At 44.0% G+C, this 26,003-nt stretch overlaps 1 protein-coding gene across 1 annotated transcript in view; it reads right to left on the bottom strand.

Moving 5' to 3' along the window:
• The window catches only part of ITGA1 (integrin subunit alpha 1), an 813,868-nt gene that overhangs the window by 307,479 nt on the left and 480,386 nt on the right, over positions 1-26,003 (bottom strand). The window contains exons 10-11 of the mRNA XM_086960618.1: positions 5,246-5,319; positions 3,431-3,575 (exon numbers count right to left, since the gene is read on the bottom strand). Coding sequence (XP_086816744.1) covers positions 3,431-3,575; positions 5,246-5,319 — 219 coding nt within the window. The remainder of the gene's footprint in view (positions 1-3,430; positions 3,576-5,245; positions 5,320-26,003) is intronic.

The following is a 26,003-nucleotide window of genomic DNA, read 5'->3' as shown; positions in this document are numbered from 1 at the left end:
ACAAGAACGGACTATGTTTTCGTGTGGCAGGAGTTTCTGCAGGAAGGTGCACAGAGGAGAAGTGGGACTTGGGCCAGGGAAGAAGACGTTGTGCAGTTCATCTTGGACTTGATTGGGAAGGGTTTGTCGAAGGTTACGATAGCGGCAAAGCTGGCAGGGATATCTTTCATGGGCAAGCTACTGTGGGGTTATTCTCCAATGGCATGTGAACTGGGGAAGAGGTTGATAGAGGGTTGGGCCAGGGAGTCAGGTGGGGGGCAACGGGTTTGGTTACCAGTGTCCAATGTGCTATTGGGCAGTTTGATAGCTGTGTTGCCAGAAGTTTGCAGTGGAGAACAGGAGGTGTTACTTTTTTCAGCTTTAATGTCATGCCTTTACGTGGGTGCCTTCCGAGTGTCTGAGTTGTTGGGAAGGAAAGGGGCCCCAGCGCTGCATTGGGAGGAGGTACAAGGGTGCGAAAAAAGGAGTGAGGCAGTTTCCATCTTCTTGAGCTGCTCGAAGAAAGATCAAAGGGGGGTGGGGAGAGTGGTGATCCTGAGGGCTAGAGTGGATCCACTGACATGCCCTGTGAGAAGGGGGGAGCTATTTGCGGGAAGGTGCAATGAGGGAGGTGGGGCCAGTTTTTTACAGATCTTCGGGGCAGGAAGGTACAGCGGCGCTGATTCTTTGGATGATGAGGCAGGCGTTACAGTTAGTAGGAAAGGTTCCTGAGGCTTTTGGCACTCACTCTTTCAGGATTGGGGTGACTTCAGATGCAGCAAGTTTGGGGTGGGACTCACACAGGTTGTAGCAACTGGGACATTGGTCATCAGATTGTTATAAGCGCTATATCAAGGTGGGCAGATGGGGGAGGGGGTGGGGAAGTAGAGGGTCGTGTATGTTTTTTCTCACGCATGTGTCTTTGCATGTGCTGTGGCTGGGCCCGAGCTGGAGGAGATCGGTATCTGGATCATTGGGCATTTGTTTGTAAAGTGGGCAGAAAGACACAAATGTAACAAGGGGAAAGGTGTAAATTTGGGACTGGACCCGGGCTTGTTTTCATTATTTTGACATGGGAAGGGGGGCATGCATTGGCACAAGCTTTTTCCCCTTTAAACAATTTACTGTGCCGCCATACTTGCCCTGATGTACTAGTTCATGACTTGGGGGACAATGAATTGGTGGGTTGCAAAGGTTTGTCTCTGCTGAAGCAGATGAAGAGGGATTTGAGAGAAATCAGGAGGCAATGGTCTGAGTGGTTTGTAGTTTAGAATGAGTTTATTCCCAGGAGGCATTGGAGAGGGGCTGAGAGGCCGGTGGCCATTGATAAGGCCAGGAGAAAAGTAAACAGGGAGATGAGAGTGTTTTGTAAAGAGTCAGGTCTTGGCAGGGTGGAACATCCAGAATTAAAATATGTGGAAGAGGATTATCCGGAGCACAAGTATTCAGCCAAACATTTTTCAGGGACAATGGAGTTCATTTGTCTCGCTTCAGGATGGAGTTATATTTGGTTCAGATAAAAGAAGTTTTAGATACTGCACTGGACATCAGGCGTTACCCTAGAAAAGGCTTAGAAGGGGGGGTGGTCAGAAATGTCGTGAGTAGCGTAGGCTGCCTATTTTAGGCCAGTTTGTTACTGTTTCATTTTTGATTGGGAACAGATAGGTAATGAGGTTAGGATAGGTTTTACTTAGTTAGAGAAGAGGTTACAGGGTTTAAGGGTTAACAGTTATTGATCAGGTAGGTAGATCTTTAGATAGGTTGAGAAGCAGGTTACAAGTTTTTAAAGGGGCAAAAGTTATTGATTAATTTGGGGTAGGTTAAATAAATTGCAATTGGGGTTGGGGAAAACATTAGGGGTGGGGGAGATGGTTACATAGATGTATTTTGTATAGTTAGATGTAGTTTTGTAAGGCAAAGGCCAAGGTTATGTTTGTATAAGGTGCACCTGTCTTCAATAAAAGCTGCCCTTTTCACATTATGGTGAGTCAATTGTGGTTCGTTCCATGCACTCCGGCCCAATGATACTAGTTGGCTGATTGTATCGTCTCAGGCCAGGCTCACTTGAAGAATGCTTGGCAGCTGGTCTTAAAGGATGCAATATGGCTCATGGATCCGGGTTGATGTCTCAACAGACTGTGAGTATCAATTGTATGTGTGGAAGCAAATAGAACTAATGTAGTGCCATGCAAAAGGAAATATCAGGAGAAACTGATGGAACAATAGAGGTAAACCTTGAAATGACCACATAGAAAGGGAGACACTGTCTTTATCTCATCTAACTGTTCTTTCTCAGCAGCTTTCATGCTTTTTTTTGGAGGAACAGGCCAGCCCTGCTAGTCATGAGGGAGTGGAGACTGTACCACAGCGCTATTTATAGGCAGCAAATAGCGATGGGAGAGGGAAGGATAGTGCAAATGAACCAGACTGTAGAAGCAGGTGTTATTTTGCTGATTTACCACAGTTGTAGGCCGCAACCATCCACGTATATTGGCATTGGCAGGGTCACATAGGGGTGGGCAGCCATCAGAGGCTTACATTTCACTTGCAAAATCACCTAGCACTACAACACATGGCCTTTAGTGCACAGGCTGCAGATTTATAAGCAGCAACTTCTCTAGGCACTTATCTTTGCAGCAGATATTCCCTTTCCCCTCAGTGTAACACCTAGGGCCCGATGTAGGTAATTCATATTTACCGACTCTTAAATACCGAATTTTACCGATTCGGTATTTAAGAGTCGGTAAATATGAAGGGGGGAAATGTAGGCAATTCCAAATTGAGAATTACCGAATCGGTAGGATTCGGTATTTACCGATTCGGTAAATACCGAATCGGTATTGCCCATTGATTCCTATGGGCCATGAAGCCCATAGGAATCAATGGGCAGTACCAATTCGGTATTTACCGAATCGGTAAATACCGAATCCTGCAAGGGTGCAGGGGTGTCACTTTGACACCCTCTAGCACCCCAATTCCGGACTTGTGTGCCATGTGGCACACAGACAAGCCCTAAGGGCATGTTTGTGTGTCACATTGCACAGGTGTGCATGCACAGATGTGCATGCACACCTGAATTTGGTATTTTACCACCCAATTGGATTGGGTGGTAAAATACCGATTCTTAAGGACCTGTGACACTCTTAGGATGTGGATTTACCGAATCGGTAAAATTACCGATTTGGTATTTTACAGAATCGGTAAATTTACCGAATCGTTAAATTTACCGATTCTGTAAAATGATGGCCCCTACATGCCAAATTCTAAATACCGGTCCGTAACGGCCGAAATCGGCCATTACTGACCGGTATTTACTCTCCTACATCTGGCCCCCAGTAACTGTTGCCAGATATATTCTACTAACAGGTACTAACTAGTCACTAAATCATAGACAGCGATGCTGCAGTAAAACAAGCAATCCAAAGAGCACACACCATACAATTTCACTCACCTAGGTAAGAAGCAAGCGGTTCATTTCTTTCAGAAGGCTTTGTTCGAAAGGTATCATTTCTTGGAATTTCAAAAGTGCCATTTTTAAGCATGACTACGGTTCCGTTCCAGTCGTAAGCACCAACAGCTCCAAGCATCACCCAGTCCTTTTTAGACAAAAAATATATATATATTTTCAGTAATCAGGGTAGGTCACATACCACGCTGTTTCTCAGATGTATATCATTTGAATCACTTAATGTCTCTTTATATTTAATAAACATCCATAGTTGTGTGCATTATTTCGATAAAAATCAACTAATGTAGATACCATTACCTATTCGGAAAATGTCTGAGGAGAAAATAAAACATCTATTGAGAAAAATTAAGGTTTGCAATGGTGGGCCGCTTGATCCTCTGTTTGGCAAAAGTCTTTAATTAGGTCTCTACATGTCTTAAACATAGGGCTGCATTAACAAGCATTGGTTAAGTATATATTCTCCCTTTTCCCAATGCTTATTTTGGTAGCAATTCTTTATGGAAAAAACATTAAGATGTCCACCTCTGTGTGCACACACACCGCGGCCATCTTAGAAATAATTTTTTATAAACCTTTAAAAGAAATTCCAAGATGGCCACCATGAGTACAAACTCATGAGCACATAGGTGCACCTATGTTGGCTATATTGGAATGATTTTCCATATGCTTTATAAAAACTATTCCAAGACTCTCACATGTCCGTACTTATGCATAACAGACATTTTCAAATGAAAAAGTATTCAAGATGGCTGCTATGCATGCCTAACCAATATCTGCCATCCTAAAAAGGTTTCACATTAAAAGTTTGTTATGTAGGTGCCTTCTTAATATGGACTTTGAAATCAGAAAATTCATTGTTTTCTTTCATTATACCTATTCTAGCTCAAAAGTCTGATTTTGTGAAATTGAGTGATTTTTAAGCTATGCATGCCTGCTCTCTGATCCCTCAAAATCTTAAAAAGATTTTAGCTCCAGCAGAATGTTAAATGATGGGACTGCGTTATAGCACATCTAGAAACGTATATGCCAAAAAAAGTGCTAATATATGGCAAGGAAAGATGCACCTTAGTTCAGTGTATTGTATCATGGAAATATTGATTTAGGGCTGTATTACGAGTATAGGGGTCCTATCTCATTGGTGGTCTGACCACAGCCACGCTGCGGGCCCGTCCACAGTATTACAAGTGTGGCAGTTGGTCCGCCACAGGACCGCTGCGTCCACTGGGAATCCAGGATCCTGCGGTGGACATGTAGCGGTCAGAGGCAAGAATATGCTGGCGGTGCCGGCACTGCCGAGGATATTCCGAATTGGCTTTCCACCGACCTAACAGGTCCCCCATTCATCTCTGGGCCTGGCGGTTCATGCGGGGGCACATATTGTGCGCACAATGAATTGTCCCTCCTTTCCTGCATGGAGTGGCATGCATGACGTGGTGCATGCCACTTTGTGCAGGAATGTGCAATCGGCGCTCTCACAGCACTGGTCTGAATGTTAGGTTCTCTTATGAGCCGAACAGACCACCACAGTGAATCAGCCGCAGCACCGCCCACTCGACTTGGATGACAATCGTAATATGGCGGGTGCACCATGGATTTGACGGCCCTCCAGCGGATGGCGAGGTGGCGGCGCTGCCGGAGGACCACCAAAAGCATAATGAGGCCCTTAGTAATTACTACAGTGTCTTTTTAGGGTCTTTGGTGAGGTAATGCATTTGTTGTGCTTGTATGATGCTGCTTAATTACATTATGTACTTTAATGTCAGCTTTAACATTATATTTTACATATTAGTAGTTTACCTGAGAATAATGAGCACTGAAGCCAGTCTGGGACATTTCCATCTCAAACGAGGATGCCGATGTTTCACTCGTAGCTTGAAAACAAAATAGACCTCTTTTAGATTCAGTGAGGCATACAAATTATGTAGAAGACTGCCATTTAATTAGTTTTGCTATAAAGAATGATGTCTGTGCGTCACTATATTTTCGATTGCAATTCTTAAAGATGAGTGATCCATTAATAACTACTGTAAAAATTAAGACATGAAATTGGTAATAAACATTCTGATAGCTGGAGTAAAAGTTATCTTATTTACCATTGCGCACATTCACAAAGGGTAAACTTGCCCATCAATGTATATTTATAACCGAATTAACCTTTGTTATGCCTGCTAAAACAATGGTAGAGATTTCCACTATGAGAGTAGAGATGTCAGAATGCAGAAATCTCCCTCAAGTTGTCCGGATAGGCTTTCCAAGGCATACTTTTCTTTGGAAGTTTAGGAATGGCAAAAAACATGTACGTTTATGGATATTCCCAAAATCCTCTCTGCCCTCTTCTCATCTTCAAAATGGTCGGAGATTTACTCAAAGTAACTCTCCTTTGAAGGAGGGAAGGTGTTAGAAATGGGATTCCTGGTTGGCTGAGGTATGCACTCAGGCCAGACAGGAACCACCACTCTTGTCAGGATAAGCTAGATACACAATACAATATATCCTCTGCTCACCCTCTGGTAGCTTGGCATAGAGCAGCTAGGCTTATCTAAAGAGGCAATGTGTAAAGAATTTGTGCAACACACGCACACACACACACAGTGACACAATGAATACACAACAAAAAGACTCCTCACTACTATATTATAAACAAAACATGACCAAAATGACAAAATTAAAATGTATATAAGTTAATTTTAAAGGAATAAATGCAGTAAAGCACTTGGAAGCAAGTAGCGCTAAAAAGGTTACTTTAGGTCTCGCTGGACTGCGGCAGAGTCAAACTTCGGGCCAACCTCATGGAAGCGCAGGTCAGCTACAGGACCCACGCAGGCCCCGGTGAACAAACTACCTTTCCTGGTCGCAAGCAATGAAATGCATCAATCTTCTCCACTTAGAGAAGGCAATGAATTGGTTCCAAATCACACAACTAGGGCGATGCACCAAAGTTGATCCTCGTGGTCAGGACCTACGATCAGCAATGCGTTGTCTTCGAACCTCGCAGTCAGGTCTCATGGCGTATTGGAGCTACGCAGGGCTGTCTCTGCATAGGAACTGCGACAGGCGTTGTAGGAAACTGCATCCATTCTGATCAGGGCAGTGGTGACGGTGCATCAGTTTTCTAGCAAAACAGCTGCAGAACCCACTTCTGAGGCCTGGAACTTGGACGGAGCACCTTAGGCACATGTAGGACTTATAGAAGGCAGAGTTCAGCTGTACCAACAGAATTACAGGAAGTCTTTTGTGTCCCTGAGACTTCAGAAAACAGGAGGCAAGCCCTTGGAGATCGCTTGGACGGAAGGCAGAGTCCGGCTGCCCTGCAGCAGTCAGTAAGAAGCAGGCAGCAGGGCAACAAGCAGAAAAGCAGCACCTCCCAAAAAGCAGACCAGTTGAGTCCTTTAGGCAGCGCAGCAGCACTTCAGAGGTTCAATTCAAGATCCTGAAGTGTCTGATTTTAGGGGGTTAGAGACCCAGTACTTATACCCAGAAGTGTCTTTGATTGAGGGGGAGATTACAATGCAGCTCTGTGGGGGTAAATCAGTGCTTTGTGTGTTAGCAGGGCACTATATATTAAAGTGAAAGTGACATCCCCACCCATTCCTCCCTGCCCAGGAAGACCCATCATAATGCAGTTGTGTTTGTGGCTGTCTGGAGGGAGTGCACAAAGTGTAACTCTCACCCCCCCCCCCCCGACGTGCTTTAAAGACAGGCTGTCAGGCACATAGAGTAGTAAGTGCAGAGAACTATTCACTTTCTAAAAGTGACATTTCTAAAACAGTAATGTTAAATCCAACTTCACCAGTAAGGAGGATTTATCATTACCATTCCAAACATATGTAACATGGAAAAGCTACTCCTCTCGGATCAGGAATTACAGCTTAAAAGTGTATTAAGAAATTCCCAATGCTAGTCTATTAGAGGAATAGGCCTCACAGTAGTGAAAAATGAAATAGGCTGTTTGCCACTACCAGGACATGCAAAATATAAAGGCCCACATTCTACCTTTTACTTACATGGCACCCTGCCCTTTTAGTTACTTAGGGCAGATAGACCATCAGTATTGGTGTGGTCTACCCCAGGTCTGTTACCACCCTGAGGTTCATAAATGGACTACATCAACAGTTTTTGGATTCTCACCCCTCATTTGCATGAGGCACCTGAGTGGCCTGTAGTCAGTCTAAATTAAGAAGTGAGAGCCAAACTGGTATGGCCTCAATTTCTTCAGTGTCCAGACCACAGTAAAAGGTTCTTCCTCAATAGCACTCCACCTCTGTTCCCTGGGGAGTAACCCCCTGGAGATGAAGGCTACAGGTTGGTCTAGGCTCTCCTTATTACGTTGGGATGGTACTGCACCTATGCCATGCTCCTAGTCATCTGTACACATGATAAACTCCTGAGGAAAAGCTGAGGTCTTGAACAAAGGAGCTGTGCAGGTGGCTTGTTTCAGGGAGTCAAATGCACTTTGGCATGTCGCTGTCCAAATCACATTCCAGGGCTGCTTCTTGGAAGTCAACTCCGCCAAGGGGGTAACAATGTAACAATGGAACCATATCCCTTGACAAACCAGCTATAGTTCCCAGTGAGGCCTAAGAATACTCTGACCTCAATCTGGGTTTTCGTGGTCAGCCAAGCCATGATGGTTTCTTTCTTGGCCTGAAGGGGCTGCACCTTCCTCATGACCACCAGGTGTCCCACGTATACCACAGATCCCAGCCCTATCTGGCCCTAACTGACCTTGATAGTCAGGCCTGCCCGTTGCAGAGTCTGAAGCATTGCCTGGAGGTGAAAAGGTAGCCCTTCCAGTTGCTACTGAACACAGCTATGTCATCCAGATATGTAACAGAGAAGGCCTCCATAGCAGCAAGAACCTGGTTCGCCAGCCCCTGGAAGGTAGCAGGGGCATTCCTTAATCCAAAGGGCATCACCCTAAACTGATAGTGGCCACCATGGAGTGGAGAAGGCTGACCTCTCCTTTGCTCCCTCTGTTAGGGTGATCTGTCAGTACCCTGTTGTAACATCAAAGCAGCCCCAAACCGATCAATCAGCTCATCAGCTCGGAGGATGGGGTAAACATCTGTCTTTGTCACAGGATTAGGCATCTATAATCCACACAGAACCTTAGTTCAGATGTGGTGCCTGCTGGGGCAGCTGTTGGTACCAGAGCCACAGGACTGGACAGTAGAGTTTTATCACCTCAACACCAGCATTTTGGACACTTCAGCCTTAATTCTGGACCTCACGTTATCTGACAACCTTTAAGATTTATTCTTAACAGGGAGGTTGTCCCTTGTGTCCACATCATGGGTAAACAGGTGGGTAGTCCCAGGGATAAGGGAGAATAGAGCAGAGTATTGCCCCAACACGTGGTGGCAGTGTCTCTGTTGTACAAGGGTTAGAGTCGGGGAAAGGATTATCCCTTCCACAGACCCATACTTCTCCTTGGAGTCCAAGAGACCAGAGAGAGGTTCACTCTCCTCTTACTTTTCTCCCTCAGTCACCAACAGCGTGGTGAGCTCAGACCTCTCAGTGTGTGGTTTGAGGCGATTTACATGCAGCACCCTGTGGGATTGCCTAGGGGTCTTGAGGTCCACCAGGTATGTGGCCTCACCCTTTCTTTCAATCACCTCATATGGCCCATTCCAGCAGTCCTGGAGAGCACTGGGCTCTACTGGCTCCATCACCAACACTTTCTGATCAGGTTGAAATTCCACAGTGGTAGGATGTTTGTCATACCTCTCCTTCATGACTTCCTGACTGGCTTCAAGGTTACCGGAAGCTTGATTTCATAACTTAGAAACCTGGCTTCTAAAGGCCAGCATGTAGCTCACTACATACTGGAGTACCTACCTGGGAGCTTGCTCCCACCCTTATTTCACCAATTTCACAGGTCCTCTTACTGGGCACCCATGCACCAGTTTAAAGAGGCTGAAACCTCTCTGTGGCACCTTTCTGTAAGCAAATAAGAGGCATGGTAAGAGGATAGCCCAAATTTTCCTCAAGGCCTCCGGGAAGCCTCTGATCAAGTCTTTCAGGGTCTTGTTTAACCTCTCAACAAACCCATTGGTTTTGTGGATTGTAAGGGGTGGAGAACCTGTATGTTACCGCACACACCTTCCACATACCTGCATACAAGCAGCCATGACATTTGTGTCTCTGTCAGGCACAGCTTCCTTGGGGAAACCCACTGGGGTAAAAATCCACATCAGGGCCTATGCCACTGTGGGTGCAGTATTAGTCCTCAGAGGGATTGCCTCTGGGTACCTAGTGCTATGATCCACCAGAACCAGGATGAACCGGTTGCCTGGTGCAGTCTGGGGATTCATAGGCCCTACAATGTCAATGCCTACCCTCTCTACGGGGTGTTAACAACATTTAAGAGATTAAGATGGACGTTAAGCCTCCGAATTATCTTCCTGCTAGCCTGGCAGGTCACACAAGCCCTACAGAATGCATCTGAGGAATTCTTGATCCTTGGCCAATTCAAATGTCTAGTCTTGGCCTAGGTGTCTTGCCAGTGGAATCGTGTGAGCTAGCTCCAGTAGGAGGGCCCTGTAGCATTGGGGTGCCATCAGGCCCCTTGTTGCCACATGCCAAGGAGCCTTAGGCTCACTGCACAGGAGGTTGTCTTCCCAGTAAATGTGGTGACTACCAGAGGCATACCTAATGCTCATTCTTCAGCCTGTTGCTTCATGTCCACAAAGGAAGGGAACTCCCTTAGTGCCCTACAGAACTCCTCCCTGGTGGTGTCTTCTTCTACATGAACTCCAGCAAACTCAGGCAGGTCACCAAGGGAAGCAATGTCCTCCTCAGTGGACTTGGGAGTAGCCAACGCAGGCGACCGATCCATCTCAGTGGAGGTACATTCAGGGACTGGTTTCCACGCCCTCTGTCTTTACCCTTGTTTAGTAGCGGGCTGGACAATTGCTTCAGGCACTAGCCCTTTTTGACTCCTTTCCCGGGCTGCCATGGGCCTTGTTGTGGAACAGATCCATTCAGGTAACTCTATCATCTCCACATGAACCTTGAGCTCCACTTCCTTCCAGGTGGGCATGTACCCTTAAAGAGTCACCCCTTGGAACTCCTCTGGGACCCAATACACTTTCAAAGCCACTCCATAGACAGCCAACTTTTTTATCTATGCCATCCCCCACTACATAGTGTTGCATCATATCTTTTGGGATATGAAACCTGGACTCACGAGAAGACACTGCAGGTATGCTGCCATCAATATTGATGTTGCTGGACCCCACTTGGAGTAGTCCAATATCCAGCTCCCTGGGGCTTTGCTCATGGACCATCTTCCTTTCCTCCATGATAGCCTCTCTCCTCTAGAGCTTGCTCCTTCTGAAGCTTGGCAAGGGTCTCCTCCTTGTCCTTCTCTATTGTGGCAAGCTTTAGTTTTAGATTTCTCTCCTCCCTCCTGTCCATCAGCTCCTCTTAGGACAGGATCTTTTGAGACAAACTGCTGCCTGGCTTTGAGTTGACGGCCAGTCCTGGGAGAAAATTATACATACATTTAACACATATACTAACACCTAAAACTGTATTATGACTGTCGATATTACTAACTTCGATATTATGAAAATCGATATTTCTTACCTGAATTTTGATATTCTGCACCACTATATTTTTGCAATTTGATATTCTGTCCATTCTACATAAAAAACTCGATATTCTGCCCATTCGATATTTTTTTTCTTGATATTGTGACTGTTCATCGAGCAGGATAGAGGGACTAAAAGCAGCTTTTTAACAAATTGATCCTTCACTGTCTGCAAGCTACCCACTTGAGCAATACCCCAAATTTCCCCTACATATAGTTGGCTTTGGCTACGGATTTTGCCACAAAGACTTCAACCATTTCCTTGCAAGGCTATTTACCCAGGTTAGAAGCAAATTTCCAGAGAGTAGCCATACTTTGTTTCAACATGTTAGTTCTGTTTTCTACCATAGCATACACATTAAGGGCCTCATTAGGATGGCGTCCGCCCGCCACCCCGAGGTAAAGGGACCGTCCGAAAGGGCAGCGGTGGTCCCTCCATGCCAATTAGGATGTGACCGCCACCCTGGCGGTCACATCCTGGATCCTTAACATTGCGGCGGGTGCTGCTTCAAGCAGCATCCGCCGGAATGTTAAAAATGCATGCATTGCATTTGCATGCACAAAGCGGCAGGCACCGCGCAGTGCCTGCCGCTTTGTACATGCCGCTTTGTGCATGCAAATGCAGGGGAGTACCATAGGTACCCCCTATGTGCACCCCCACCCCCCTTCACCCTGGGGGCCCGCAAGGGCCCCCCAGAAGCAAAAGTCCACATGCTTTTCCACGGCGGTAAAACCGCTGCAGAAAAGCATGTTTACACATGCTTCCTGATTTGGCGGACGGTGTCTTGCAGACACCGCCACCAAATAGCCCTCCAAAACCAACGGATCAGCGGCGGATGGACCTGCCATCCGCCGCTGGTCCCACCGCAATCCCACCACCATCCTAATCTGCTGGTGGGTGTTTTCTGTGGCCATGGCAGTGAATCCGCATCCTCCTGGCCGGCAGTGGCTTCCGCCGGCCCAGAGGATGCGGATTCACCGCCATCCTAATGAGGCCCTAAGTTTGGAATCAAAAAGGAGACCTAGGTACATAAAATAATCTATGCAATCCAGAGAGCCCCCCCGTAGTTTGAGTGAAATTGACTTTTTTCTTCCCAAACCGACTGTCAAGTTTTCGGCTTGTTGACACTCAAACCCAGTTCCGCTATGTAATTTGAGTATGCCCCAATCAAACTCTGTAGGGCCAGGGGTTCTTGCCATCAAGACTGCATCATCTGCGTGGAGGAGAGCAGGCAGCGATAAGCCACCTGCAGAAGGAACCTCCAAGCACTGTGCGGTCAAGACTTTGTTAAGTTTGATGGTATATAAAGAGAAAAAAAAGGGGTTGGGGACACACTCCTGACAAACCCCTTTTTCAATTCTGAACTGCTTTATACATTCCCCCTTATTTACAAACCTTATTACAGCTCTAGCCTCTCTCTAGATCTCTCTGATAAAAATTATTATGGACTTGTCCACACCCATCAACTCCAAAAGAGCCCACATTTCTGAATGGCTCACGTAGTCTAAGGCCGCCTACAAGTTCATAAGTGCCACATAAAACTGATCCTTTTTTGCATGGACACATTTTGCTGCGAGCAAGGCTAAATTTAAGCCTTGATCGATTGTGCCACCCCTTTTCTAAATCTGTATTGGTCCTCGGCTAAGGCATTGTTTTCAGATGCCCACTCGTCCAATTTATTTAAAAGCAATCTCCCCACTAACTTGACTGTACTTTCCGGCAAGGAGATTGGACGATAATTTGCAGGGTTCGAGGGAACCCCCTTCTTATATATAGGGATGATCACTGACTGCTTCCAGGAAGTTAGGGGACCCACTTTGGCAATAGCGTTAAAAACTTCGGTCTGGAGAGGGTGCCCATACATTTTTGTGAACAAAAAATATGGCCAATGGGATCCCACCTGGGCCCTTTAAGGCAGAAGACTGGGAAAGTGCAAGCTCAATTTCCTCTAAGGAAAATTCCATCCCTGGTTGGGCTGTCATCACAACCGCAGGTTCTTTTGTAATAATATTCCTTTCTTCATGAAAAATGTTTTGGTAATGAGACAGCCAGGTAAATCAATCTATGTGGAGATCAAGAGAGGGGCTGCCCTGATCCTGCAGAGAAGGTTCATTTACCACTCTCCAAAAGGTCTTGCTATCTTTTCTCCTAGAGGCCTCACACAGATTTTCCCATGCTACATCCCGCAGCTGCTTCTTTCTCACCTCTCTCGCTGTCTTATAGTCAGCTCGCAGCTTCCTTATCAAATCTGTTTCTGGGAAGTAATTTAAGAGCATTACATAGTTGTTTAGAGACCTTCGAACAATTGGTTTCAAACCATATTAACACCGGTGGAGTGTTTCTGGGTGCAGGGCGTGAGAGGTTAGAACTTATAGATGTTAAAGTTTTTTTAAATGCTGTCACTACTTGGTAACTGTCTGAGTGAGCATCTAAGCAGGAATGGTTCTCCGGTAACACCTCCTTTACAATAATTGGGAGGAAGAAGTTGAATCTACTTTCTCCTACTTAAGTGTGAATACATTTTTTCTACTCAGAATAGGTTTTGGAGCACGTAAAAACTTGTCTTAGCAACTAGAGGCCAGGCGAAGCATAGAAGGAGAAATGCGTGATCACTACATTCAGTTAGCTCACCATAGAGTACTTAATACATCTCATAAAATTAGCTTGAATAATATTAAAATCAACTGTCTAAATAGCCCCTGTTCGTTGGAAGGTAGGAAGAAGTTGACCTGTGGAGGGATGACACAGGTTTACTATGACTAGATCCCATGTTAATAAAAAAATGTTTAAAACATTTCCCTAATTGAAATGATTAAAATGGACAAGCAGCGAGTCATTACTGTCAGCTACCCCACAAATACATTGGTTTAATTTAGTACAACAATGCACATTAAAATCCCCATCCCAGATTACAAAAATTGACCATGGGTGGTGAGATAGCAGAGCTTCAAATAGACCCCCCAGCTCATCTGCCACCTGTGTGGGAATCTGACATTCATTATTATAAAAATGTATCAATAGTAGATCAGTTTTCCCCGAACCTTCAGCTAGGATAGTAAGAAAGTAGGACGAAGTATTAGTAAAAGTCACCTTTCCTAGCAAGATTGTGTTTTCTGTAAGTTTGAGTAAGCTCCCTTTCGAACGGTCAGAGAGCGGGTCGTTGATAATTCGATAAAAGAAGATATAGGGCCAGTTGGTAAAAGCGTATTACTACTTTGTGAATCTAGAACAGCCTTTGTTGCCCTCACTGCAGTTACCAAAAGGAAGACTGTTTGATGTAGTTATGGGGAAAAAGCTGAGGAAGCGACTGATTTAATGATAGTATGAGTCAATCGCAAGCCTCCAAGTCTTCCAAAGTAAAATATCTATTAGAGAGTGGAAGAGTATCAAGGGCCGACTGGATAGGTTTATTGCCAACACTCAAGGAAGGACGGCCCTTGGCATATGTGATGGAGCTACTTACAATTGCAGGACTATAGAAAAAGCCCAAAGGGACCGCATAGATCTGGGCTTGGGGTGAAGGGGCAGCCCGTAAACTCCCAGTAAATCTCACACTAACCTTTCATTGTCGAACTTTAAAATTACACAGTCATTATTGGTAATTTTTACATCCGCCCAAATCCACAGCGTTCTTCTAGCCATGATCAGATGATTTTGGATAAGATGACCACTCTATGAATTTTTTGTCAACCAGAATCAAGCTTTGGCCATAAACTGAAGTGTGGACTCACTTTGACTGGGACGGAGTATAGGTACATTTACTAAAATTAAAACATAATAACAAACTGCAGGGGGAAGATTAATGAATTGTTGATTCAGTCTACTGTGGGAATGGAGAGAAGACGGGTTAAAATTAGCCTGTAACATTGAAAAATGTTGTAAATGCCCCTTGCCCTTACCCATAGAATCTTGGATGATCACCTGTGAGGGGCGATGCCTAGGGACCAAGCTTACATAGTCTGGACCTATAGGGTCCAAAGTGGTGGCCATCTGATCTACAACACAAGGGATACCAATGGAAGTGAAGAACTGTTTGTCTAACTCACTGCCAGGAGGTCTATTTTTACAGAACAAACACAAATTGTGACAAACAAAATTACAGTTTTTGCAAGTTTTACTGACAAAAGGCGTGTTGTCCATAGATAGGGGTCGGGAACTAGGATTAGCAGAGCTGCTATTAGAGTTTCCCATCATATGATGCGCCATATTGGATGATAGCAGGCCTTGTAGGGTGCAATCTATAGATTCTACCAGGCATAGATCGGTTGTAGGAGTTGTTTTAAATTATCAAGAAGCTAGCACCATTTTGGGTGGGATATATTCTCAGGATGAAGCTTTCCGAGCTTAAATGTGGTTGTCGCTGGCACATCAGCCTTTCTGGATTTCTTGGCAGAGACAGTGCCTCTTTTCCATTTCCCGTTAGAGGTCATCAGGACTGTTACTATCCCACTAGATGTAGTAGCTGCCTGTGAGTTTTCTATAGGCGGCAGAGTGAACACCAATGGTTCAGGGAGAGCATCCTCATATTGCTCCATTCCCCCTTCCAGAAATGGAGAGACTGGAAAGTTACGTGCTTGCCCTACCCCGGCCCCTAACGAAAGTCTCTTTTCGGTGAGGGCGATTTCCTCTTCTAAGGCCGATGTTGCTTTAGCCAGAAAAGTATCTAAAGAAGTTTCAGTTACCTTCTCTGGTGCAGGCGACTTCTTCTTCCCCATGATGGTCCAGGCTATTTGGAGCAATAGATGTTAGAGAAGGAGGCCCAGCCCAACCCAGCCTCCTCCAGGCTCCGACGGGTGTGGATGGTCACGCCCTTGGCCCGCTGCTTAAAGCGTCTCCTTGCACAGTGATGATGGCGGAGGGATTGCGGGAAGACAAGCTGGGGACTTGGGTCCTGGCCCGGCGTGGTGATGATGGCCTCCCGCTCTGTGGGAGCCCGAGCTGCTTAAAGTGCCTCCTGGCGTGGTGACAATGGCGTCGTGATTGCTGCTAAGCAAGCTGGGGGCTTGAGTCCTGCCCCGATGTGATGATGACGGGCTCCCTGTATCAAATCACTCACAATGACACACCATTTTTCAAGAGACAACATTCTCCCTCTCTCAGTGTTTTCTCATGTCGGTATAGAGTGATGAGGTCTGGATGTATATCCTGCACAGAGCAGTGCAATTTTGGACTGAAACATTGAACTGTTATATCCTTCTAATTCCATTGAAGAATTCCTCAAAGGCCTCATGGGCACTTGTGGCTTAGTGGACTAATCCATTTTCTGCCAAGATTAAACCATGGACTTTTGAATCCTGACGGGCCCCTCTGTTTTTCAATCCAATGATGCCTGTAAAAAGACTACTATTAAGTTAACATATGGGCTGTTCTGGAGAATCTTTGCATTGAAGAAAAAATACCTTGACAAATCCCGTTTACCAGTTTTGCTGCTTTGCGTTGTCGAGTGCAGCACACAGCATTTCCTCCACAGCAATCATAAAACAAACTTATTTCACAAGATTTTTTCTTTCATCACTTTTATTTTATTTTATTTATTTGAAAAGTATTATATAGTGTGAAAATGACCTTTGCGGGTATCTGATCGCTTTACAATTGTTAGCGAGGATATAGTTATACAACGAAATACATTGAAAAATGGGTATAAACAGAGCATTACAAGATACACCTGCACTCCAAAAGACAAAACCAAAATAATCAAGTGCTAATAATGGTGTCATGAACTATAACAGTACAGTCTGAGACAACACCCCAACTGAGAGTGGTGTCCTCCCAGTGATAGGACAATTAGATCAGGCAAGACAAAAACATAAAAGGAAGCAGTGATCCTAATATCATAATATCGCAGAGTAGAGGATTCAACAGGTACCATCCCCGAAAATGGTGGGGTCCACTCATTGTTGACACAGAGATATAATGAGGATAATAGTGAAACCAGCTAGTAGTAATCTTCAGGTGTGTTTCATAAGTATAAACTGCTCGGAGAGGTAGTTACTAGGTTCTAGGGCAGACCTTTGCTCAGGAGGAATAGTTTAAATCTCTCCTTGAAAGATATGGTTGAAAGGTTCATCCTTAGGTCCGGGGGAGGGAGTTCCAAATTCTTGATGCGATGCCAGAGAAGGCTCTGTTATAGCTTTTATTTTGAAAGAATCTCGGAGGTTTCAGTGGTGAAGTGCTGCAGCTTCCGGAGAAGCTAAAACCTCCAGCACGCTTGAGCTTCTGAGTGAGGTAGCTTGGGGTGTGAAGTGTAGAGCTTTATGGGCAATGTAAGGAATTTTCAGTTGAATTCTTGCCTCATAGAGGGCTCAACTGAGGGCTTTCAAATCAGGGGTGATGTGATTGTTTCTATTTCAACCTGTGATGAGCCTTGCTGCTGAGTTGAGGGATGACTTTGATGGGGCTGATTTGATTTGATTTGAATTGAATTTATATAGTGCAAACAAATACCCTGAGGCGTCTCTGCGCTGATATCCTTTTTTGACATTTTGGTTTTGGGCAGACTGCAGAGGGTAGCACTTCAATAGTCCAAACTGGGAACCACTAGGGCTTGGACAGCAGACTTGAAGTCATTGCAAGAGAGGAAGGGTTCTAATTTTCTTAAGATTACATTTGATTCTTTGCTCCTTTAGTGGTTGCACTGATGTGTTTCTGCATATTCAGGTACTTATCAAGAGTTATTCCCAGTAATCTTACTGAGTCAATAACTTGCGGTAGGTATTTGAAGGCTGTTAATTGCTTCATCCATTCATTTATGATGGGAGACTGATTAGGTGGGGCGATTAGGAGGGATTTCGTATTAAGTGAGTTAAGTTTGAGGTGGTTGCTAGTAAGCAAACTTTGGGTATTTAGGAGAGATTCATTGTACGATCTAATATCTTCCAGGGACGAGACTTGTAGGTAGAGTTGGATATCATCGGCGTACATGTTATAGTGAATGTTAGATGAACTTAGCACTTCTGTTAGTGGCTCCATGCACAAGTTAAAGAGAGTTGGTGAGAGCAAGGAGCCCTGAGTAACACCTAATGTGACTGAAGCAATCTTGGACAGGGACATATTTACCTTGACTTTTGTACGTTCTGCTATGAAGAATTGAGTTGAACCATTTTAGGATGGAATTTGAGATTTCAATCCTGCGCTCCAACAGATCTAGTAGGTAGTCATGCTTAGATGTATCATGGCAGAAGATAGGTCAAGGAGTGTTAAGAGGCATGATTCATTTCGATCTAACATTTTCAGAGCATCAGCCACTATATATAAGGGCTGATTCAGGGCTATGCCCCGGTCGGAAGCCTGATTAGAATCTGTCAAAAAGAAGGAATTGATCAACATGGTTACAAAGTTGGACAATTGCTAATTTATGAAGGAGCTTTGCCAGAGTTGGGATGTTGGAGATGGGACAGAAGCTATTTAGGTCTGTTAAGTCTGCTGTTGTGTTATTTTAGGATAGGGGTGACCTGCCCTTTAAGGCAATCGTGATTGGGCCATGACAAAGAGAGGCATTTACAATCTTCTTCTAAAGTAGCAGTTGGGAAGTTGGGGGTAAGAGGGTCAGTAAAGTGGTTTGATGGTTTCAAATTTGATATAATTTTGAGAATGTTGAGTTCTTTAAAGATTTAGAAAGAGTTGCCTGTAGCGCTGATGCCTCTTTATGAGTATCCTGGAGTGGAATCCCCAGAGGGCATACTCCAATTCAATTATATGAGTGGACCGGTGTTACTGCACCGATTGGCACTGTGTCAGGAAACACTGGACTCAGGGCCTTCTTACGACTTTGGTGGTTCTACAGCAGATGGTGCAATGCGCCATGTGATGTAGGACTGCCAAAGCTGTGGTGCAACCGCCCACCAGATAAGGAGTAAAATCCTGGTCTAGTGGGCGGTCCTGCATTGGACTGAAAGCGGCAGTCCGTTAGGCTCATAGAAGAGCCTAACATGCAGACCACTGCTCTCAGAGCACTGAATGCACCTTCCTGTAAGGTGTGGCATGCATGCCACACTGTGCAGGAACTGGTGTGCAAAACCAAGGGGGCACTACATGTTTCCCCCTCGCTGGCACCCCCAGGTCCAGGAGTGGCAAGAGTTTGCTGCCTCTCCGCCACCCTTTTTAAGGTGGGCTCACCACCATGAAAAGGACGGTGGACAGGCAACTCCTGCAGCAGCACCACCAGCATATTAGTGCTACTGACCGCTGCGCTACCCTTGATCCCTGGCAGTCGCAGTGGTCCGGTTCAACTTCAAACTCATAATACTGCAGGCGAGTACGCAGTGTGGCGGTGGTTGGACTGCCACCACCGGTTCGGAAATTGTAACAAGGCTTTAAGTATTGCTGTGTGCAAATGTGCATACAATAATACTATAGTATAAAAGGGATCTCAAGCACAGAGGGAGAGCAGACAATGTTTCCTCCAGTCTCTCTTATGTCTGCCCTGGTTCCAGACACCTGCGCGATCCACAGCAATGGCCTTTATCCTGACCATCTGCTCTGGACAAAGTACAATATGTCCAAAGTAAAATAGGGAGAGAAATAGAAGATGGAAGTAGTTCGGGATGCTTTTTGGTGAATAGAATGGCGCATGTGCACAAGCAAACATATTGGGGCAGATTTACAACAAAGTGACTCAGTGCGTTCCGCAAGTCATTTGGCTGCGCTGCACTGAGTCACTTTCAAAGCACCGGGATGTGACGTATTTACTACAATATGTTGCATCTCTCTGCTTCCCCCTGCGCTGGTGCACAAACTGCAGCCATGCGCCGGCGCCGGCGCAGGCACCCTTGCACCATGGTGCAAGGATACTTGCATTGTGGGGAGATCGTCTTTGTTCAGGAAGTGTTCCATTCCTGCACAAAAACAATCTGAAATGCCGTTTTTCAACTTCTATGAGTGGTGCATTAGCACACATAGAAGTTGAAAAACTGCATTGTTTCAATGATTGTTGATGTGCAGGAAGGGAACCCTTCCTAAACAAAAACAATCATTAGAGGTGATTTCCTCTTTGTTTGTGTGCTGCAGAATGCAGCACGCATAGAAAAGAAAACGAGGGGAAGTGAAAACATTTCTCCTTGTTGCACCTCCCTACGCGTAGCATTCACTCGCATTTCCAGATTTACGATTCCTCATAACTCTGGAAATGTTTGTGGTTCCATGGGTGATGCGTGGGAACACCCACAGCAATACCTATGGAACGCCCCTTTCACGCAAAGTGCTGTGTGTAAAGGGGCCATATTTACAAGGACAGGAAAAGCCACACAGGGTGGCTTTTCCAGTCCTTGTAAATATGGAGCAGGAAAATACGCCACCAGTACGTCACAATAAGTGACGTACTGGTGGCGCAGGGGGCTTGTAAATCTGCCCCTCAGTCTCTATTCCTTCTATAACTTTATTAAATCAATGTTGTGTGAGATGTAAAATCTGTGTGGGATGTTCCATCTTGACATTAATATTCCCAGAAAGAATAATGTGAGTTAACATTTTGTTTTCAGAGGAAGTCTGTGTCATGATTAGGCAGCATGAACAGGATGTGCATCCCACACGTGCCCTTTCAGTGAACTATGAATGACATAATTATACAAATACAGAGATCGTTTAGCCGGAATATAAAGAAAGGCATGCATATAAAAAGAAATGTACCCCTGCAAGTGCATGCTTTGAAGTCACTGTAATTCTAACAACTACTGTAAAATATGTTCCCTGCAAGTGGAGGCTTCAAAGCCGACATAAGACCTGTAATTCTATTGACTACTGTAGCATATGTGTCAATGGAGTGCCCTGCTTAGACAGTACATTCGGAGTCACAGAAATGTATTTAAGTAAATTTCTCATACTAAATTAAATAGTAACCCTCAACCTTCTTTATTACTATGAAGAAAAGCAAAGTGGAATAAAGTAAACATTTTGAAAAAAATAAATATTGAGTCCTGAATTTGATTTACAAAAATAATATTCCATTTGGAATAGATTTTTGCAGCACCTACAATACGATATTTCTGTAAACGATATTTGGGACAAGATCCTTCTGCCAGAAGATATTTTGGTGAGCTATACCATGTGACATGGAGTCATTAGAGCATCAAATGTAAGTCTTATGTGCCCTCTTGGGCAGCAAACTTCCTCAAGCCATATCGATTCCACAGCACAGCATCAGTTTGTTTCTAAAATGGGTAATAGAAGCAAAGTTCCTAAGTTACACCAACAAGCAATGCCCTAAAACCTGGCAACCCCAATGACGATAACTCCTCATCCCCTTATGACATCGCCTCTAGTGATACCACTAATATCTTCATTCTACATGGGTCCCTCTATCCCTGCGATTTAGAAGCCGGGCCACCCCTGTCACGATAGGGCTAGAGAAATCCATGAGATATGATTTAGACTTTAAGTAATTTAGGTGTACACATCCAGCTATTCCTTCACTTGGTCCCTGGGGATTTACATCTAGCACTCACAATCAAGACAACTAATTTACAAGTGCCCTTCAGAGTGCCATATCTGCTGTCAAAATTGTCATCTGGATAATGACCTCATAATTTACTTCCTTTATTTCTAAACTTTTTTAGAGACCTTGCTTTCTGACTCATCATTACTGTTTATAGCTTGCCTCCTCCTCAATAGATTCTACCCCATAAGTTTTATATTAGGCAAAAAACACGATGATCATCAAAAGAGGAGGTGTAGCCTTTATCAACTGTCTACCTGGAATGTCCTCCGGCTACGACGGGTGCAACTCAAGCATTTGGCTTGGCCCAGTCATTCCTACACCTGACCTCATACCCTAAGACGGAATCAAGATCTGAAGAGATACTATCATATGGTATATTCCTCCACTCAACAATCAGTTGTTGTTTTTTATTCTACTACTAATTTGAATTTTCTATCCCATGCAAAGCACTTTCCAGTCATGACAGGTCCTCTCATTTGCTTGGCCATGATTATGTTTTTCAATGTGGTTTCCTGATTAAGGCGGCTCACTCACCAAAAGATTTTGAAGAATCAGCACCACATTTCTGTATGAGTTCAATGTCATGTCTGTTTATCACTTTTAGAGTGGCTTTTATTTTATTTAAGTGATGTATTCGTTCATTGACTTTCTGATATGTCCTGTATTAACATTATTATTTATATATACACATTTTTGTGATAATCAATTCAACAAATAACACAGAGAGTGAAAAGACTACCACCAGGAATTTAATCTCTGTATAGAGGAATACATGTACTGACTTGTTATTTACCATTTGTATGCTCTGTTGTAGTTTTTAGCAACTTTTGAATGAATTTGTAATCAAAATAAAAGAATATATTTTCCTAAATTTGCTGGTACATTGAGATGTTCTTTTTCATCATAATTTATTTGAAGGTCTGTTATCATATGTATTTGACCTACATGTTGCCTAGTTATTCAGTTCTGCTATTTGCCTTAATCAACTGTTACACTGTTGACAGCAGGAAACTCCAAGCCATGATTTCGCCCTTTCTGAATATCCTCTAATAGAAAGTGCTTTTAGCCCATTAACCCAACATCCTCACTGTTTGTGCAATAGTACACTTAAATACATTCTAAACACCTTCTCAGGGGATCTTCTTGATCTTTCTATATATATCCCCTCTATCTCCAAGTGATATTTTATCCTGGGCGACCTTCACCTTTGGGTAATCCTTCTAGCCTAGGGAGTCATCATGGACATGCACAGCAAAGGCTTTATTGAATTGGTGGGGTGCTAAACACAATGCTGTGACGGCATCCTCAACGTCATCTTCATTGCAGCCCTAAGACTCCAGATTATTGACCGTGTTATGCTTTCCTGCTCTGTAAGCTTCATGACTGAAGACAAACTCAACTCAAACTGATTCGAATCACCATCCGTTTTCTCATAGAGGCTCTTGTTGATGCAGATTCTTACATTAATCAAATACTAGACACTCTCTGTTGCTTTTTTCTTGCTCTTGCAGGTTCCTGCTTTCTCTCTTCTTACAGCGTTATCATCTTTATCTTCCTCTGTCTTTCCAATCTCTAATTTTTACTTGCACTTGGTAAATAATGTGATATGAAAAAATAAGTGGTGATCCCCAAAAGTATGTGCTGGTGGACACCACTGGCAACCACCAGCTCAAATTAAGCAATATCTGCTTCTCTTGCATGACTCCATAGAGCCTCAAGCACCGCTAATGAAGAAGGTGCAAAGCTTGGCTGTAATGCACAATAGTAATCCCACTTTCACTCCCTATGTCAATGTTACCACATATAGCGCGTACTCCCAATCATAATTTCCTGACTGTATGACTACAATGACATTTACAATAGTTTTCCAGAAAAGAAGTACTCTACAATACAATATATACAGAATAACCAGGCTCTGTTTATTTTCAATACCTCAATTGACCTCCCACAAGGTAAAGACTGCAGTTTAATGCACTACGCTTTACCCCATGACATAGCCTGGCCATGTCCAGGACACTTTTTATTGGTCTTTCAAGTCAGCTACTAAAATTAAACTCACATCCTGCCAACAAGATGGAAAGTATCTGGAGGCAGATCTCTTACGTGCATTCTTTCCTGAACATCTCAGACTGGAAGGAAGTTTCCTCAATCTCTCAAAGTCTGAAGACACACCTCTACAGACTGGCAACATCATTTTCCAACATTCCTGGTGCACACTCGCATCAAGACCCTCTCAACATGACACACTTTTGCCCACCCAGATGTCTACGACTGGGCAGCATCTTCCACCCACATTGTGATGCTCTGTACCAATTGGTTTACCTTGCATTAGGTAGTTCAATGAAGACTTGTTTAAGAATAGCATCCTCCTCCTACTTGACCATAACTGATCGCCTGGTGTGCCCTAACACAAGATGATCCGTGGGCTTGTCCAGTTCTACAACACATCTACTTAGTGAACACCTGTAATCATAAAATCTGTAGACATTTCTGCTGAACCACTTGTGCCCCTATATAATTGCTCTCTCATGTGCAAAGTGCATTGAGAATGCTAATAGTTCTCGGTAGCACTTTACAAAACATTAAACACATCAGTAAGTTAACAATGATATGCAGAGGTGTAGTGGCCAGACAAGAGGCCTTATATTGAAGTTAACTTACTATCTGATGTTGACTTAAAATCACCATTATTACATACCACCACATTCACCAATACTATTACCTGATACACCTCTTGTGGCAGTGGCACCAAATTCTCCCACAATGTTTGTCCTTATTTTTGAGTATTCACAGGAGAGGTAAGGAGCTCCAAAGTTATTAGAAAATTGAGACTTTCAGGCCATATTACATGTAACATATAAGCTGGTGTTCATTTCATCTGTTATATAACATCCAAATTAGTAGTGAAACAATATGTTTATTGCATTGTATTGTAATTGCATTTATGTAGCACTTACTACACTTGACGAGGCGTTGGAGCGCTTTTTGGGGACTAGCACGCTACTCCGGAACCCAAAAAGGATTAGTGGTGGATTAGTTACAATGGAATTGTTACCAGTTTCAGCCATAACCTTTGGCACAGACAGTGTTTTGCCCAGCACATGCTAGTAGGAATAGCACTAAGACAGTAAATTAATACAAGTTATACAAAACAGTACGCTAGGACGCTTTTGGTAACCCCCAGGAGAACTGAAATAGAAAGTAGTTAGACAAGCAGAGGGAACATGCATGGCAAATGTAAATCCTCATACTTGCAGTCAGTCATACATTGCAATTTAGACAGTTGTTTTATGATATCCCACTTCACTGTCTGCTTGTTGTGCTTTCAGAAGGATAGCCCCCGGACAGGGGCAGTGATTCAGTTTATTGGCCTTCTGAATTTCATTTCAATTATGCATGTTTTCTGATTTTCTGAGCACTATTGAAGATGCCCATTTTATTCATACTGAGAGCATTGGTCTCCACAGCGCTCGGGTTGATAGTAAAGGCCTTCATTATTTGGTCAGTCTTGGAGACTCTTTTGAAAACTGGAACATTGGTAAAATCTCAGGTTTCAGCCAAGCATGTAGGGAGGAATATGCTCTTATTGGTATTCTGGATCTTCTCCCTCAAACACTCGGTAGCCAATAGAAAGGCCCTTGGCATGAGTGGACCTAATGGGACATCAAGCCTGATGCAGTTGGTAGCTCATGTTACTGGCTATAAGTATTGTGGGACTATCACAGCTTGTGATGGTTGCAGGAGCATCATGGCTGCCCAGTTTTTCACCTGTACATTTCACCTGCTCAATGTCGAGCAGGAGAAATGATCAGAGAAAAACAGTCTGCAAGTGCTGAATAACATATGGGTTGTAAATACTATTTGCTACTCCCATTTCACAGAGACCCACTGGCCAGAATTCACAATTTCTGGAAGCACCAGAACATGTGGTATTGGTGCTTTCGAATGTTCAACTATCAATGCAAGGTTACTCCATTATGTGGATTAGACCCTTCAGTGTTTTGAAACTGACATTATACTCCATTAGAGAGGAGTGGAGCTATTTTCTTATTGGCATCTGACTTCCTTAGGTTCTTGTGGTTTGGGATTTTGGAGCTGGAACTTCTGGGTCTCTTCCTATTATACCCATATAGACGATGGCAGCGGTTTTTCCGCATCCTCTGGGCTGGCAGACACTTTCGCCGGCCCGGAGGATGTGGGAAAACCGCAATCCTAATGACCCCCTTAGTTTTAAATTGGTTAGAAAACAAAACCAACATAGCCCAATTGAGGTTCTTTACTTTAGAAACAATACAAACCAGCAACGACAAAGGCAACTTTAAACTATTGTCCCAGAGGGAATTCTGGTGGTTTAAAAAGTTTAATACAATGACTCCTTTTGGTTTGAACGGTAAAATTGATGTGAGCTGTTTCTTTTATAACTTACATATGGCACAAAGAGCCATTCTGTACATGGTATTTTACAACATACAGGGCCCGATGTAGGTAAATCTATATTTACCACTTCATAAATACCGAATCATACCGA

The sequence above is a fragment of the Lissotriton vulgaris genome, chromosome 3_1 (assembly GCF_964263255.1).
Source record: "Lissotriton vulgaris chromosome 3_1, aLisVul1.2, whole genome shotgun sequence".
NCBI classification, from domain to species: Eukaryota; Metazoa; Chordata; class Amphibia; order Caudata; family Salamandridae; genus Lissotriton; species Lissotriton vulgaris.
Note: the sequence above shows the minus strand (reverse complement) of the source record. Positions and strands in the feature narration are given on the sequence as shown.